The sequence below is a fragment of the Leucopleurus acutus genome, assembly GCF_964270905.1.
Source record: "Leucopleurus acutus genome assembly, chromosome: 8".
NCBI lineage: Eukaryota > Metazoa > Chordata > Mammalia > Artiodactyla > Delphinidae > Leucopleurus > Leucopleurus acutus.
The window spans coordinates 108,578,750-108,596,176 of NC_139151.1; the positions used below are offsets into that span (position 1 = coordinate 108,578,750).

Genomic DNA, 17,427 nt, shown 5'->3' on the forward strand with positions numbered 1-17,427 from the left:
AACGCGCCGGTGCCCCTGGATCAGTTCCACCGCCAGCCCCTCTGAGGCCGGCCCTGCCGATGCCCACCCCCGGGGCCTGCAGCGCCTCTCACAGTCTGCCTGTCCTTACAGGTCTGGCGCCATGCCCAGGCACTCGGAGCCCTAGGCCACACCCGGGCAGTGGGAGCGGCCCCTGCTCACTCCCGGGCTCACCCCCTCCCCACTGCCCACTGCCACGCCATGGCCGGGGACCGGCTCCCTCGGAAGGTGATGGATGCCAAGAAGCTGGCCAGCCTGCTGCGGGGTGGGCCCGGGGGCCCACTGGTCATTGACAGCCGCTCCTTCGTGGAGTACAACAGCTGGCACGTGCTCAGCTCCGTCAACATCTGCTGCTCCAAGCTGGTGAAGCGGCGACTGCAGCAGGGCAAGGTGACCATCGCAGAGCTGATCCAGCCCACCTGTCGCAGCCAGGTACCGCCTCGTGCCCGCCCATCCCCTCCAGGGTCCTCCGGGGGCCTGGGCTGGGGCAGCTCCCCTTCCTCTGCCTTCGAACCTAAACTGGGCTCCTAAGGGTTGGAATCTGAGCCGTTGTAGAGCAGTTCCCCGCTCCCTCTTAGGGCTACAAGAAGGCCCCTCCCCCCTCCTCTGACAGGTTCAACACCCGTCCCGCCTTCCTTCCCTCCCAGAGCCACTGACCCCGTCTGGGTCCCCACTTGGCCCGCACTCTGATGCCTGTGCGGACTTGGAAGAGGACGGGCCTGGTGGCCGAGGGTCTCACGCAGACAGCTCATGTCCCCAGCCCCCCGTTCTTTCCCCTCCGGAGTCTTGAGGACCCGGAATTCTCTCTGTGGCCCCCAAGAATGTCTCAGGTCACCTGCAGAGAACAATCCTGTCTCTATTCCCAAGGAGTGTTGAGTCCGCACTGGGGAGGGACCGGGACTGCTGGGCCGTGACCTGGGAAGGCAGTGGCACCTCCAGTGGGGGAGGGGTGGCCCGCCAGGCAGCCCAGAGCCTGAGGGAGGGGTCTTGGTCTCAGGCCCTGCCCCGTTCAGAGCTGGGATGTGAGAGGACCCAGATGGGAGTCCCCCCACCCCAAGGGCAGAACCGGCTCCCTATGGCTCCCGTGAGGGGAATCCAGTGATTAATAACCCCTAGCGAGGACTCCCGGCCAGGACGCTCTCCCATTGGCTGCCGGTGACATCATCTGGCCCAGGGTTGGCAGCTCAGCTGGCTTAAGGGCTGAGCGTGCTCGGGGGGCGGGGCATCAGCTGCCGTCTGAGCGGGAGCTGCTCCACATCTGGGCCCCGGTGGCATCCGAGGGGCGGGGGCAGCCGGAACCCCCGCTTCCTGCTGCTGCTGCCTGGATCACTGGGGGGAGGGGTCTTGCCGCAGCCCTCAGTTTACCCATCACTGGCCGGGGAGGAAAGGAGAGCCCAGACCCAAAGGCCCCCCCCCCGCACTTAAGAACCCCCGAAGTGTGCCTCCCGGGTCCCTGAGGAAGAGTTGATTTCCCTCAGCCTCCCTGGGAGCCAGCAGCCCCGGCCTCCCTGTGCGCCTGCCACCTGCCCCTGTGTGCACCTGCCGGGAGCCCCACTGCCTTCCCCGTGTCTCCTCCACGCGGGCCTGGCCCACAGTGTCTGTCACCTTCACTCGTGTGAGTGCGCGCACTGGGCTCGGCCGCGTCGGGGATGCGTGTCCCCCTGGCCCTCCCCGCTCCGAGGGTCTGCCCGTGTGGCTGTGGGCATTTACACCTGTCCAGGTGTGAACTGTGGCTGGGTGCCTGCCCCCACTCCCCTTGGGGCACCCAAGCGGTAGCCCCTCCCTTCCATCCCCCGACCAGCGCTGCAGCAGTGGCAGCAGGGGGTGGGGCAGCTGGCAGGTGCCCGGCCACCCTGACCTCTGCCCTCTTGGTCCCCAGGTGGAGGCCACGGAGCCGCAGGACGTGGTGGTCTATGACCAGAGCACAAGGGACGCCAGCGTGCTGGCCGCAGACAGCTTCCTCTCCATCCTGCTCAGCAAGCTGGACGGCTGCTTCGACAGCGTGGCCATCCTCACAGGTGCGTCTGGAGGCCTCTCTCCCTGCCGCCAGCAGCTTGGCGGGGGCAGGGGGGGGTCTGTCTCAGGAGTCATGTTCTGGCTCTGCCTCTGCTCTCCTCTCTGAGCCCGGAGACCAGTGTGTGCTGGGGCAGTGGGGGCCTGGTGGGGATGAACCTCCGTAGCTCTGGAGTTCTCAGGGGCTCCAGGGACCCCTCCTCTGGGCCACCACACTTCAGAGCCCCCTCCAGCACAGGCCCATCCCCACCACCAGCAGGTGAAGAGGGGGACAGGAGGGAACCCCCGACACAAGCCTGGGGCAGGGGAGATGGGGGAGGAATCTAGGCCAAGACCCGGTCTGCCTTGGAAACCACCCCCACCCCACCACACACACACACACGCACACACGCACACACGGCACTGAGCCAGAACTTGTCCCACACGGGGGGGGGGTCCCCTGAACACTCCAGCTGGCACAGGTGGCCTCGCACAGCCTGCTCGATCATGACTGCTGTCTGGTGGGCGAGTGGAAGTCCCCACAGGGCTTCCCATTCCCCAGAAGCAGCCTGGCCAGCCCCCCATACACACACGCACGCATGCAGGCTGCACTGTGGTTCTTACCCACTCCTTCCTCCTGTAGGCAGTGGCTAACATACTTCTGCAGAATCCACCCCCTGCCCAGGTGGCCCAGGGCCTGTCCCAGGGGCATGTGGCCTCCCTGCCTGGGTGCCCCTGGCCTCTGGTTGCCCAGGGCCACAGCAGACGGGGGGGAGGGCACGCTGGCGTCACCCCCACCACCACACAGCTGGTGGGATGCTTCGGTTCATTCGGCACACCTGCCCTGAGCATCTACTGAGCACAGACGGGGGTGCTGGTCGGTGGGCACGGGAGAGGGGCAGCTGCAGGCGGGCTCCATCAGCTGCAGGAGCCAGGCAGCTCTGGGCAGACCTCCCAGAGGAGGGGCTGCACGAGTGCGTGCTGCCCTCTACACGTGCGTCGTGTCCGGGACGGAGGGCTCTGCATGGCCGGCTCTGCGAGGTCAGAGGGTGTCTGCATCTGGCTGTGCGTGTGTGTGTGTGTGTGTGTGTGTGTGTGTGTGTGTGCGCGCGTGCGTGAACTCTGGGAACCAGAAGCCACAGAAATGCAGAACCTCTGATTTAGCCACTGCCGCTGGGCTCAGTTTGGGGACCAAGCAGGGGGGCAGTTTTACAGGGGTCCTGGGCAGAACGGGAACCCTCCCAGGGCCCAGATGGGAGCCCCTGTGTATGTATGTGTGTGTGTGTGGACGCACGTGTGCCCCAGCCAGAAGTGACAACCAGAGGCCCTTCTGGGAGTCTGAGAAGAGGGTACTGGAGCAGCGCCCTCCCTTACCCCTGGGCTGTCCAGGGAAAGCCCAGAGCCTCTCATGGTCTGTCTCCCTGGGGGGCTGAGGGGGGTCACCTGGGACCCGGCCGTGCCCCACCTGGCTCACTCAGCCTTAGGAAGCACTGCCTCACCCTGCAGGGGTAAAGTATTCGCTCCCATTTCTCTGAGGGCCAAGCCAGGGAGAAGCTGTGACCCCCCCACCATATGGGGAAGGCTCACGGTGACACCAAATCAGCACCCGGACTTGGGGACGGCCTCCTGGCCTGGCCCACGGTGCCCACCTGAACCAGTGAGAACGGCAGGGCAAGGCTGAGGGGGTTAGAGCGATGCTGCCCGCCCACAAAGGGGAAGTGAGTCTCTTCTCGGGGATCACCAGCACCGCAGAAGCCAGAAGGGAGGACTGGGCCCCCTCCGTGGGTGGGGCACAGCCAGAGAGAAGGCAGCACCAGGACATCGAGGTTTGCTGGAGAGGGCCGTGGGGGCGGGCCGTGCCGGGGTCCAGGACCGGCTGCCGTGACCGCTGCCGCGCCCCTCCCCCCACAGCTGCTCCGCTGGTGACGTCCGGTGGGGGCGGGCATGGGAAAGGGAGCCTAGCCCTTTAAGCGGCGGGCGGTCCTGCCCAAGCCGGCTGCGCCCCGGTGCGCGTCCCTGCGGAATGCGGGCTGGTGATGTCGCCGCAGGCGGCTCAGCCCGCGCGCGCCGCCCTCGCACCCTGGTCGGAGACGGCGGAGGGAGCAGCCCCCGCGCGGAGGGTGGGTGCGGCCCCAGCCTGGGACCGCGGCGGGGCGGTGGGGGCTCCCGGGCGCGCCGCCCCGGTCCGAGCAGGAGCGCGTGGTGGGAGAGGCGGGTGGGGCCGGGAGTCCTCCCAGGACGTGCGCTTTTGTGCGGGTTCGGGGTTTCATTGTGAAGCCTGGGAGCTGCGTGTGGCTTCCCCTGACCTGCAAGGCAGAGAGAGCAGGGGGTTGGGGGGGGGGTCCCTCCGGAAGGAAGGTGCCCTGGAGAGCCCTCGGCGAGGCCCTGAGAGTCCGGGCTGGGGTGGGGGTGGGGGACCTGCAGAGGGTCCAGGGCTGCTGGCACCCTCCCTTGTCACCCATCCCCAGAACCTGGGGTGGCCCTGAAATCGCGGAAGGACTGGAGTCTCAGGCCCTACCAGACCTGGTGTCTACAGCGGGTTTGTAGGGGGCACCCCAAGCTGCCTGGCTCTTCCTGGAGGGGGTTCCAGGAATTGCAGCAAAGGCTGGCAGGTCTCTGCACCTGCCCTGAGACTCTCTTTAGGTGGGAGGTTCCTGATGGAATTCCCCCACCTCCATACTTGTCTGTCTTCGACGCTGAGAGAGCAGAGAGTAGGGGAACCGGGGCAGAGGAGTCTTGGGAGAGACGGTGCAGACCCTGCCCGTCCCCAGCGGGCGCTGTCCTCCAGCAGGAGTATCCAAGGGGCCCCTGGCTCTGGACTGTGAGTTGGGGCCCACTCTGGCACCCAGCTAAGCCCACCTCCCCTCCTGGGGACCTGAGAGCCACGGCATTGTCAGTCACCTGCCTCTCCCTGTCCAGCCAGCAGGTTTCTGAGGAAGGGACCCCTTCCCCTCCAAGGCTTATACCTCCACACCCCTAGGCTGGAGGTCCCCCACCTCCGTGGCCCCCCAAGGTCAAGCCTTTGTTGGGGGCACAGGGAGTGCACACGTCAGGCATTCTAGTTGGGCACCGAGCTGGACCGGGGCGAAGGCTGAGGCCACCAGGCATCTCTGTCCTCCGGAATCAGCCAGGTCTCTGGCACCAGCTGTGTCTGTGGGGCAGGGCAGGAAAGCACAGGGCACCTGCCTGGCTCCCCTGCCTCCTCTGCGGGATGGGGTAGGCCTTGGCCCAGTGGTTTCTTGGTCCTCTTCCCTGAGCCTCACAACAGTGCCTGGGGCGCACAGGACCAGGACACTGAGGCCCGCGGTCACTCGCAGAGTCAGACGTGGGCCCCCCTCAGCCCTTTCTGGCCAGCGGAGGGTCTCCCTCCACCAATCTGGCCCAGCGCACACGTGCGGGAAAGGCGGCAGGACACATGCCAGCCACGTGTATAGCGCGTGGCCTGCGCGCTGCCGGTCCCCAGCGTTCCCAGCTCTCAGCCCAGCCTCTGCTCCTCCGTAGTCCCCTGCTGGGTGGAATGGAGCCGTAACCTGAGCGCAAATGCCCCTGCTGGCTGTGCCAGCTCCAGTGGGTGATGTCATGCCCAGTGTGGGGGGGCAGGCTGGCCCTCAGAAGCCCTTGCCTCCCGGTCCTGGCATCCAAGCCTGGTCCGGGGCTCCTGGCCAATTGGAGGCAGGGAGGGATTGCATCAGCCCAGGGGGAGAGGCAGGAAGGCCCAGCCTGGCCCAGGCCACAGTGTGAAGGGGCTGGTGATACCCCCGCAGGAAGACCCCCGTGGCCTCTGAGCCTGCCCCTCTGTGGGCCCTGCGCGTGCAGGGCCCATCATTTTTATGGGCCCTGACTTTTATGGGCATCACAGCGGCGTCCTCAGCGAGACCAGCCCCTGATTAGTGTGAGGAGGAATTAGCGCAGGGGCAGGTGATGTAAATGTGCCGGCCCACGCCCCCGCTGCGATGAGAATGGCCTTCCAGTACCAGCACGGAGACCAGGTGCTCAGGCCAGAGGCTCGCCGATTGGGCTGGGCGTCCGGGTGGGTGTGGCTGAGCCGCGGTGGTGGGTGGGTGGCCTGGCTCCCCTGCCCCAGCCGGCCCACCCCGTGACGCATGTCTCTCCGCTTCTCCTCCTACAGGGGGCTTTGCCACCTTCTCCTCCTGCTTCCCCGGCCTCTGTGAGGGCAAGCCTGCTGCCCTGCTGCCCATGAGCCTCTCCCAGCCCTGCCTGCCCGTGCCCAGCGTGGGCCTGACCCGCATCCTGCCTCACCTCTACCTGGGCTCCCAGAAGGATGTCCTGAACAAGGTGCGTGCACCGCCGGAGTCCGAAGCAGCTCCTAGGCTGGTCTGGGGGAATGACGGATGCACACAGGTGTGGGGGAAGCACGGGTTGGGGGCGCGGGAGGACCCAAGGGGGCCTGGCAGGACCAGAGCAGGGCTCGGGCAGGGCCTGGCCAGGCTGGGTGGAGAGGCAACTCCCTGCCCCTTTGGCAGTGCAGCCCACATGCCAAACTGCTGATGTCACTGGGCCCCTGGCCAGCCCTGAAAGAACCCCGTGTTTTAAAAATGGTGACGAGGGAAGAGGGTAAAGCCACCGCCCAGGCAGCCCAGCCATAAAATTCCTGGGAGCCTACGGCAGGCCAGGCCACAGGTGGGGCTCTCAGGGCCCGCCAGCCTCCTCACCACCCCCTCCCCAACTCTCCCCTCCTCCCCGCATGGGGCCTGCAGGCTCCCACCACAAGAGCATCCCAGCTTTCGGGCCTCCTGCCCAGCTGCACCCCCTTGCAACCTGTTCTCCCACCCTCCCAGGACCTGATGACCCAAAACGGAATAAGCTACGTCCTCAACGCCAGCAACTCCTGCCCCAAGCCTGACTTCATCTGTGAGAGCCGCTTCCTGCGCATTCCCATCAATGACAACTACTGTGAAAAGCTGCTGCCCTGGCTGGACAAATCCATCGAGTTCATCGGTGAGGTGGACAGCACCCTCCTGCCCAGTCCCGGGGGAGGGCTGGAAGCAGGGGGCCAGGGGTCCTGAACCTGGGGTCGGGGGAGGACTGCAGCCCCAGCCCTCACCTGGCCCCCCTGCCCTCAGATAAAGCCAAGCTGTCCAGCTGCCAGGTCATCGTCCACTGTCTGGCCGGCATCTCCCGCTCCGCTACCATCGCCATCGCTTACATCATGAAGACCATGGGCATGTCCTCCGACGACGCCTACAGGTAGCCCCTCCTTCCCGCCTGGGCCTGGCCCCTCCCCTCTCGACCACTAGCCACTGGATGGGCCCAGCAGTGAAGGGCACCCACCTTTGGCTGCCCCAGCTGCAGATGGAGGCCTGAGCCTAGCCCCGGCACACTTGGGTCTGCACGTCAGCTCTGTGCCCCGGAGTGGGCAGTGGGGGCAGGGGAGAGTCAGGGGGGCAGCCTGGCCTGGCAGGAGCCCCGCCCCCACTGAGCGGCTCTCACCCCAGGTTCGTGAAGGACCGTCGCCCGTCCATTTCGCCCAACTTCAATTTCCTGGGCCAGCTGCTGGAGTACGAACGCAGCCTGAAGCTGCTGGCCGCCCTGCAGGGCGACGGGGCGTCCCACCCTGGGACCCCGGAGCCCCTCCCGGGCCCTGCCGCCCCACTGCCGCCGCTGCCACCACCTACCTCAGAGAGTGCTGCCACCGGGAGCGCAGCGGCCATCACCACCAGGGAGGGCGCACAGGTGGGGGGTGGGGAGACCCCCACCCCCGCCCCCGCCCCGGCCACCAGCGCGCTGCAGCAGGGCCTGCGTGGCCTGCACCTCTCCTCTGACCGCCTCCAGGACACCAACCGCCTCAAGCGCTCCTTCTCGCTGGACATCAAGTCGGCCTACGCGCCGAGCCGGCAGCCCGAAGACCCCGGCCCCCCCGACCCCGGGGAGGCCTCCAAACTCTGCAAACTGGACAGCCCATCGGGGGGCGTGCTGAGCCTGCCCTCCCCCAGCCCCGACAGCCCGGACGCGCCGCCTGAGCCACGCCCCAGGCTCCGCCGGCGGCCCCGGCCCCTAGCCGGCTCCCCGGCGCCCGGCCCCGGCCTGAACTTCGGTGACGCCGCCCGGCAGACTCCGCGGCTCGGCCTCTCGGCCCTGTCGGCGCCCGGGCTGCCCGGCCCTAGCCAGCCGGCCGGCCCTGGCGGCTGGGCGCCACCGCTCGACTCCCCGGGCACACCGTCCCCCGACGGGCCCTGGTGCTGCAGCCCCGAGGGCGCGCAGGGCGCGGGCGGTGCGCGGTTCGCACCCTTCGGCCGGGCCAGCGGGCCGGGCGCGGGAGGCGGCGACCTGCGGCGGCGGGAGACGGCGAGGCCCGAGGCCCGGGACGCGAGGACCGGCTGGCCCGACGAGCCGGCCCCGGAGACACAGTTCAAGCGCCGCAGCTGCCAGATGGAGTTTGAGGAGGGCATGGTGGAGGGGCGCGCGCGCGGCGAGGAACGGGCCGCCCTGGGCAAGCAGGCCAGCTTCTCGGGCAGTGCGGAGGTCATCGAGGTGTCCTGACCGCGGCCGGGAGCGGCCCCTCCGCGGGGACCCGGCGCCCCCAGCCCTTCCGCTGCCCTCCCTCGGCTGGGCCCGCTATAAATACATATTATATATAATGCAATGAAAGGTAAATGGTTTTACTGCGATTTTTATCGAGAAGTAAATATTTCCATTTTTTATTTATTTAAGCTGTTCATTCTGGCAATGACTTGGCAACAGTGCGGGCGGTCCTCGGAGCTCTATTTTTACTGTCTGGTATTTAAACTGAAGCCCACGTTTCTAAGCAATATGAGGCCACCTTCAGTTGCAAGCTGGGGTGCCAGGCCTGGGGTTCCCCCCTCCCCCCTCCCCCAGGAAACACTGCTGACCGTTGCAAAGAGGCTGCTGAGCTTTCGTGCACTTTTTACATAAGGGGAAAAAAAGATGAAAAAACCTTTGCCACAAACTGAGCCGCAGAACCTCCCTGCCCCTCCCCCGCCCCACGACCTCCTCTCCTCCCTCTTCCTTCTCTGCTCCTTTCTGGGCACTTCACCAAAGCCATAGGTGGGAGGAGGTGTCCCGGGAGCGGAGGAGGCACCGCCAGCCCCCCGGCCAGCTCCAGGCGCCAGGTCTCGGTGCCCTAGAGGGCACCCCCACCGCCCATGCCCCCGGGCCCATTGCCTGGCAGGTGTCGGGGGCCCAGGGTGTTCAGAGGACTGGGGTCTGGAAGAGGGGAAGAGCGCGGTGAAGGGGGCTCCCGAGTGTCAGATGACATGGGTCCACAGGGCAGGGATGCAGGTGGAATGCCCCCACCCCTGCCCGAGGGGAGGCTGCTGCCCTCTCCTCCGCTTTGGGGGTGCCCCCTAGCGCCAGCTGCCAGTGGGAGAGCCAGCAGGAGGGGGAGCTTGGCCCCTGGGGGGTGGCAGGCTGGAGGAGCTGGGCCGCCAGTGCTGGCTCGGCTGGTCAGAGGGGGCAGATAGATTTAGGGCCTTGTTCTGCAGGTGGAGGTCCCTCCAGGAGTGGCTGCCTTGCAGAGGGAGGGGGCAGTCAGCGCCTGGCAGACCCTTATGCCTCCGGGGGTGGGGGCCTTAGCTTGGGAGGGCCGCCTCCACGTAAATATCCCTGATGTGAGCAGATGCAGGAGGTGTCCCCCACGTCTGCCCAACCTCCATAGGGACCTCGGAGGAGAGAGACCCCTGAACACCCCTCTCCTCTCCTCTGAAGCCTCCCCGGTATCTTCAAGGTGACATGCCAGTCCCTACTCCCAGGTGGCTTTTTGGCCCAGGTGGGCCAGCCTGGGGGTGAGGGCAGGAGAAAAGCCCCAGATACCCCTCCTCGGTCAGTGGGACCCAAGGCTTTGGGAGGCAGGAGTGGGTGTCCCCCAACCTTCAGATGTCCTAGAGTGTCCAGGAGTGGGGGCTGGTCACCTTGGGGAGAGGCCAGGGGCTTGGCAGAAGGGGTGGCCTGGGCAGGACTGAGTCCTCAGGCAGGCCTTGCGGGGCGGGGGGGGGGGGGGCGTGCCTGCCCCCAGCTGCCCTCTAGCTGTTTCTTCTACTTGTTCTTCTTTTGACCCCCGCCTTATGTCCCGTCATCCCCCCTTTGAACAAAATTTCTGTTCCTGTTCCCTGTGTCCCCACCCCGTCCCCCAAGAGCATAAGCTATCATTGTTGTATTTGCAATCTATGGACTAGAGGTTTAACTATTTATTACTATTGGTTAATTATTATTATTATTATTGATTATGTAAATTTGCCTCCTGTCTGTCTATCGCGTTGTGTTCCTGAGGTGACCCCGGGTGTGGAGGATGCACTGGTCCCCACTCCGCGCCCTACCCCTAAGCTGTCCAGGAGACAGCGCTCAGGGCCGCTGGTTGGGCCCCACCACCCTGGGGGCGGGTCCCACGGCCCGTTCTCCCCGCCCTCCGTCCTTGTCCAGGGCTGGAGCCGCTGTGGCTTCTGTCCTGGGGCGCGTGGGGGCGGTTGCTCATGAGACGCTGGGCGAAGTGAGCAGCTGTGATGAGAGAAGGTCCCGTCTCGGCCGCCCCCTGCCCCCCGTGCTGGCGGCACTGGGCACCGGGCAAGAGCCCCTCCCTGGTCACTTCCACCCACTGTCCCAGGCAGGGAGGGGAGGGGGCAGGGCCCCAGCTCTCTCCAAGTCTCTCCTGGCCCTCCCACCCCTCCTGCCGGCCCAGTGCCCCGGCATCAGGGGTCCCCCAGAATGGACCCGGCCCCCTCCTATTATTTGCTGGAAAGTCCAGCGGAGGAGAGGTGGCAGGTCCCCCCGCATGGCTCCCGGTCCCTCTGGACGGGGCTGCCCCACCTCAGAACCCCTTCCCAGCGCGGCCGCTCTCTCATCCCTGTCCTGTCCCCTTCTTTTGTATTTGGAAACGACGTGTTGTAATAAATCCTGAGATGGATGTTTTCTCCACGCCTCCGGCTGCCTCCTTCTTTGGGCTGGTGGGCGGTGGTGTAGAGGGGCTTCCTGGGGCCAGGAGGCTGGGGTGTGGGGCCTGGAGAGTCAGACTGCCCCCGACTCACTGCTCAGAGCCCCGAACCCAGAAGCCAGTGGGCCTGCTGTGGCGGAGGGGCAGGGGTACGATGTAGCGCAGCCTTTTTTGCTGTTTCAGGCTACTGACAATTTAAATAACTTAGAACCGTATAAAATGGAGACTGAGTTTTGCCCCTCAGCTGCCCCCACCCCACTCTCCAGAAATAACCACCGGGAACAGTTCCACAGCTCCCTGCACACCTCCGTGTGTGTGCACGCGTGAGCAGCGTGTGGGTACACGCACGTACGTACCACACCACAGCTCGCCTTCCCAACAGAAATGGGGGTCTAGCTGTACAGAGTGTCTACAACTGGCTTTTATGCTATTGTTTAAATTACTCATTGAAGGTTCAGGGCCCAAAGGCACACAAGGGTACCTGGTGGGAAGTACTGATGTGTGTCCCCAGCCGCCGGCTTCCTCTCCCTGGCACCAGCGCCCCCCTGCAGGCCTCCCTCCCTCACTGCCGGGGCTGCAGAGACTGCAGTGTCAGTGCGGCGGGGCTGCGGCTCCCCGGCCCACGTGCGTTTACAGCTGCAGCTCTGAGCATCCGTGCCGTGCTCTCATGGGACACATTGTAGACCTGACTCCTCTGGGCCATTCCAAGTGTGCCCGGCCGTTACTGGAACGATGGCTCTGACACGCTGAGTGCTTGCCCTGTGCCAGGCGCCACTCTCAGCATTTCCGGGGACCCTCACCTCCCAAGTCTGTGGGCAGCCTCCCCAGCAGGTCTGTGCCCTCAGCCCCTCTGGCTAATGCAGTGCAACCTCCCCGCAGGGGGTCCGACCCTTCCGGAGGTCTGGCCTGCTTATCCTGGGGACCCTCCCCCTCTGCAAGCAGGCAGGTAGCCCAAACCAGGGACACCGGCCAGACCGGTGTCTGTGCATGTGTGTGTGGCCACACACACGTGTTATATGAGCACACACACGCGTGTGTAGTAAATGTGTGGTCTCAAGAAGCAAGAGAACGTGCAAGGGCCAGGCCGGGAGGGCCAGGGCTGCCGAGGAGGTAGGGTCCTTGAAGCCTGCACCCGCAGGAGTCCTCAAAGAGGCCGAAAGCTAGAAACACTGACTGCCTCTCTGGCAAGGCTATTTTTAGCTCTGAGAACATCTATTTATAACTCTGGCAGCCCCCTGGAGTCAATGAAAGGAGGACTGGAAAAAGCTGACGGCCATCTGGAGCAGCACCTAACCCTGAGGGAGGTGGGGTACCCAGCAGGGGCCCTGGGGCCAGCGGAAGACTCTGAATCCCCCATGCTCCCAGGGGTCAACTTGCCCAAGCGCTGAACAAGCCAGGTAGTGGGGCTAGATCTGAACCCTGGGGGCTGGCCTGCCCCCTGCTCTCGACCACCACAGTCTGGTCCCCACCACACCAGGTCTCCTAGATGCTAGGCACCCCTGCTTCTGCCTCTGTGTCTCCCCCCTAGGCCAAGGGTTTAGGCACTTGATGGCTTTGGGATGCGGGGGTGGGGGTAGATGGGTGGCATGGGATTGTCTGCGGCTGGTCTCAGCCTATAGACAGCGATGCCATGGGCTAGGGATGCCCACGGCCCCTGCCTGGGCCTGTCTTACTTGTGGACGCCCCCAGAAGTAGGACACACATCTCGGCAACGACCATCAGGGAACTTTGAAAAACCAAGGTTAACTACCGGGCCTGAAGGTACACAGTACGCCTGGGGTCACACAGAGAGGTCACCGGTAGAGAGAGACAGAGTGTGGGCCTGGGCTTCTGCTTGTATTGGGTTCGAGTGGGGGGTGCCTAGGGTTTCGCGGGTTCACTCTTTATTGGTAAATTAAGACATAAGAGTGGGAATAAGGGAAGGGAAACACGGGGTCACACAAGGGGTCAGTTATCTGGTCACCCAGGGCTTTCTTCATGGGAACCCTCACGGGTGGGGCGGCCTGGCTCTTTAGCTCTGTAGTTGGCATTGTGTTTATTCCAGATAGATGCCTTTTTTTTTTTTTTTTTTTGCGGCACGCAGGCCACTGTTGTGGCCTCTCCCGTTGCGGAGCACAGGCTCCGGACGCGCAGGGTCAGCGGCCATGGCTCACAGGCCCAGCTGCTCCGCGGCATGTGGGATCCTCCCGGACCAGGGCGCAAACCCGCGTCCCCTGCATCGGCAGGCGGACTCCCAACCACTGCGCCACCAGGGAAGCCCCAGATAGATGTCGTTGAAATGAATGCCTCAGCAATCAAAAGCTTAGTGTCAGGCACTAACTTTACAATCAAAAAAGCTAATTATCAGGCATTTACACTACAGGGGTGGGTGGATGGGTGAGTGGGTAGATAAATGAGTGGTGAGTGGATGGGAGGGAGAGCAGATGGATGGATGGATGGATGGATGGATGGGTGACTGGTTGCATGGATGGGTGATTAAGGAGTGGATGGGTGAATAGGGGTATATGGATGGCTGGGTAGCGGGTAGAGGGATGGGTAAATGGGAGGAAGGCAGGGAGGGAGGGGAAGAAGGTGGGTGAGTAGTAACCTTCCATCACACCTAGTGCACCTCTATTAGTCGGCCGTATATTAAAGCTGTGTGCTTACCTCCATCCTCCCACTGGACCATAGGCATCCTGTCCTTGCTAAGGAAGGTGCCCAGTGGGGCTTCTCTGGTGGCGCAGTGGTTGAGAGTCTGCCTGCCGATGCAGGGGACAGGGGTTCGTGCCCCGGTCCGGGAGGATCCCACGTGCCGCGGAGTGGCTGGGCCCGTGAGCCATGGCCGCTGAGCCTGCGTGTCTGGAGCCTGTGCTCCGCAACGGGAGAGGTCACAGCAGTGAGAGGCCCGCGTACTGAAAAAAAAAAAAAAAGAAGGTGTCCAGTGAACGTTCAATGAATAAACCATAAACTACCAGTGTCGGAGCTGCACACCACTGTAGAGACCCAGTCAACCCTCTTCAAGACCCAACTTCTCCAATGTCCCCCAGAGGGTCAGGGTCAGCCTCAGTGGCCCATGAGGCCCCGTCTAGCTCAGACCCTGCTTCTGTGGATAGATCTGTCGAGGCACTCCTGAGGCTCAGAACTGCTGGGCTCAGAACAGGGCGAGAGCGAAGAGGGTCGGTTCTCAGTAAGGCTGTGGGTGGTGGCTTGGCCTCCGGAGGCCAAGCTGCATGTGGAGAGGCTGGGGCATGTGTAGGGAGAGGGCAGAGGTGGGACTGTGCCCTGCTGGGAAGATGACCACCTCTGGCCAAGGGATGGGAAGGGACGCACGGCTCTGCGTGGCTCTGGACGGCAGGTAGGCTGGGGGTGGGGTTCATCTCTTTTGCAGAAAAGTGGTCCATCCTGAGCAAGGGAGAGGCCCTCTGCCATCCAGGAGAAGCCATGGAGACTTCGAGGTCTGAAGAATGGAAATGGGGAGTTGGTGTCCCATTCTCTCAGAAAGGGAGGGGGCTGGGTGCTGGGCAGACAATTGGGGGTGGGGCTGACTCCCAGCAGGGCTTCTTGTGGGTGCCTAGCCCACCCAGTCAGTGGGGGCTCATGAGGCTGAGCCCCCAGAGAAACCTCATCGTTTTTGGCAGGGGCAGCGGTGTCAAGACTAGTAAAAGGCAGTCCCAGGACCTGCTTCTGGCCCAGGGGTTGGGGGTCTCCAGACATGGGGTCTTTTTGAAAGAGTGGTGGGGCCCTGATTATGTGGTGATGGTTTTAGAAGGGAGAAGGGGTTGGGGGCAAGAAAGAAGCGGCTCGCCCTGAGGACGGGACCAAAGTTGGTCTTGGGCAGAAGGGAGGGAAAGATGCTGCCATAGGCGACCAGTTCCCAGAGCAAGAGCTGGGGAGGGGGGCGGGGAGGACAAGTGAACCCCCCCCCCCCCCCCCCCCCCGCCAAAGACAGGAAGGCTGCGGGTCAGGGTAATGCCAGGGCCAGGCTTGGCCAATTCTAGGCAGGTCCCTGGGGGAGCTCCCTCCAGGCTTTCAAACTTCCCGGCCTGGGGAACTTGGGGGGGAGGGGCTGGGGAGGGGGAGGCCTCCGGGAGGCTGCGGCAGGCGGACCTCGGTTTCTCAGTCTCTGTGCAAACACCACATGTGAGACCAGAGCTGCGAAGGCCTTTCCTCAGGGCAGCCCAGCCGGGCAACTCTGGGAACGGAGGGAAAGCTGCCCCTTTCGCCGTCAATTAAGCGGGGTACCCCGCCCACCCGCCGCAGCACGTGCGCTCCCGGGACTCCTCGCCGGCGCCTCAACCCCAACCAGGGCGCTCTCCCCGATTGCACACCTGGGGCCTCCGCGGGGGCCCAGCAGGGCAGGTGACTGTCCGGGATGGCGGTGTTGGCACCATGGGCATCCGGGCGGGCGGAAGCCAGACTCAGCCTGACGCAATTGGCGGACGTAGCTATAAATAGCGAAGGAGAGCTTGAAATAGACGTGGGGGGAAGGGAGAGGGTGGGTGGTGAGGGGCCGGAGTCCTGGAGAGCGGCGGGAGGAGAACGGGTCTGAGCGCCAGACACCAAGGGAGGAAACAAAGCCCCACTTTAGAGCGCGCCCGTCCGGTGGGTGTTCACGCCCGGAAACATTTGCGGAAGCAGGGTGAAGCCCAGGCAGCCCAATGCCCACATTGGCGGGGGAGGGCGGGGGTCTGGGACAGGATGGTGACCAGTGCCGGCCACAGCTCACGGCCTGGCTCTCAGCCTTCGGCTCCCAGGTGACCTGAGGGCAGAGCGGCCCCTCCTCCCGATGCCTCCCAGGACCGGCAGAAATGAGATTTCGTTCCTCAGCCCCTTCCCCAGTCAAGCCCCTGGCGCTGGAGACCCCTCCAACACCCCCCCCCACACACACACACACTCCGCTGGGACCCGGCATCTAGGGAAACTAGGCCTGGAAGGAAGGAGGCTCCGCCCCCTGCACCTTTACCTGAACCGTCTACCAGAACCTCCCTGGCTCAGCGGCATTGCCCACCTGCCCCAGGACACGCTGCAGCTTATGGGGGTCCCACGTATCTCGGGCTCTGGACATCTAGGCCAATACTGGGCAACCACAGGCCTGCAGGACTAAGACCCCACGTGGGCCCAGAGGTGGAAGAGAGAACCCCAGGCTCCCCGAGTATCTCCCCCCCACCCCCGCCCCTGCAAGTGATTTCACACCTAGTTTCAGACCGCACTCTCTCTGAGGTTCCCCCACCCAGGCGCCAGTCCCTCCGCTCCTGGCCTCTGCTGGGGGTCTGCCTTGGGGAGCTGGGCGGCAGGCGTTAGGGCAGATCAGGAACAAGAGGGTGGCGCGGGAGCTGCTGATAAGGCCCTTCCCCGTGAGGCAACCCTAACAGGAAACTCCAGGAAGGGCAGGATTTGGGGTCGAAGGACGGGCTGGGGGAGGGTACGGTCGGGGGCCTCACCTCACCCAGCCGGTGGCTGGCTGCCCTGCTCCTCCCCGAGGGGAAGGATGCCGCTGCACCGCCAGTGGGGGGACCGTGGGCGCGGCCCCACCGGCCAGTGCGGGGCTGTCCCGCTGGGTGGCGACGTCAGCCCAGGTGTAGGGGCGCCCAGAGCCTCTTGGCTGGGGCGGGAGCAGCCGGCCTCTGGGCCCTCCGGAAGCGCCCCCATCACACTCCGGCCCCTGGGGTCCCCCTCCTGGGAGCCCAGACCCCACCCTACCGGCGCGCACAGCCGGGCCAGCCCCGGGCTCCCGGGACCGGGAGGCTGGGTGTGGTGGGTGCTCCGCGCGCTCGCGCTGAGCTCACGCCGGAAGGCCGCGCCCACCCCCGGACGCCGCCAGCCGGGCCCGCCGCGACGTCCTTCATCCTCGAAGCGCCGCTGCTCCTGGGCTCCCGCCCCTCCGCGCGCCCCGGGCCGCGAGTGGAGTGGGGCGCGGTGAGCACCTGCTTCGCGCCAAGCCCGAGGGCATGGCGCCCCAGCCCCCGGTCCGGCCCCAGGTGGGCAAACACCTGCCGGGCGGGGACGAGGCGAGCGCCCTTCCCTGCGTCCCGGGCCGAGCCACACGAGAGTAGGCCTGCCCGCTCAGGGGGCGCACGGTGAGCTCCTCTCCGGCCTCGGGCTCCCACCCCGCGCTCCCGGAGCCGGGCGAGCAGCCCGGCAGCGCCACCTGCTGCCCGCGCTCGGGGAGGGGCGGCCGGTTCGCGGGCCGGGACCCCCAGCCTCCACACATCCCGGGGGCCCTGCTGGCTGGGGGGAAAGCGTGGCTTGGGAGTTCGGGTCTTCAGCGGTCTCCAGCGCCACGGCTCCCTGCCCCCACCCTCCTTCTGAGGCCTCGCCCTTGGCCTCAGCCTCACCTGCTCCGGGCCTCCCAGCCCCACCGCCACACCCTCAGAGACACCTCTGCAGTCACCAGCCACAGCTGTGTCTCCAGCCAGATCTCATCCTTGGCCTTCAGACCCGGAAAGGCCCAGGTGCTGGGTGCCACCTGCAGTCTAGCTGGCATCTCGTCTCCCTCCCCTGCCCCTTGCCCACACGCTCTCCCCTCCCTTCCC

General features: G+C 65.2%; 1 protein-coding gene across 1 annotated transcript; it reads left to right on the plus strand.

Annotated features, from left to right (window-relative positions):
• Window positions 1-219: 219 nt before the first annotated feature.
• Window positions 220-8,561, plus strand: DUSP8 (dual specificity phosphatase 8; the record flags this gene model as incomplete). The annotated part of the gene is made up of 6 exons (XM_082845672.1): window positions 220-450; window positions 1,898-2,036; window positions 6,140-6,306; window positions 6,810-6,969; window positions 7,095-7,218; window positions 7,467-8,561. 6 exons carry the CDS (start codon window positions 220-222, stop codon window positions 8,509-8,511), a joined length of 1,866 nt encoding a protein of 621 aa, XP_082701798.1. The 3' UTR covers window positions 8,512-8,561.
• Window positions 8,562-17,427: the final 8,866 nt, after the last annotated feature.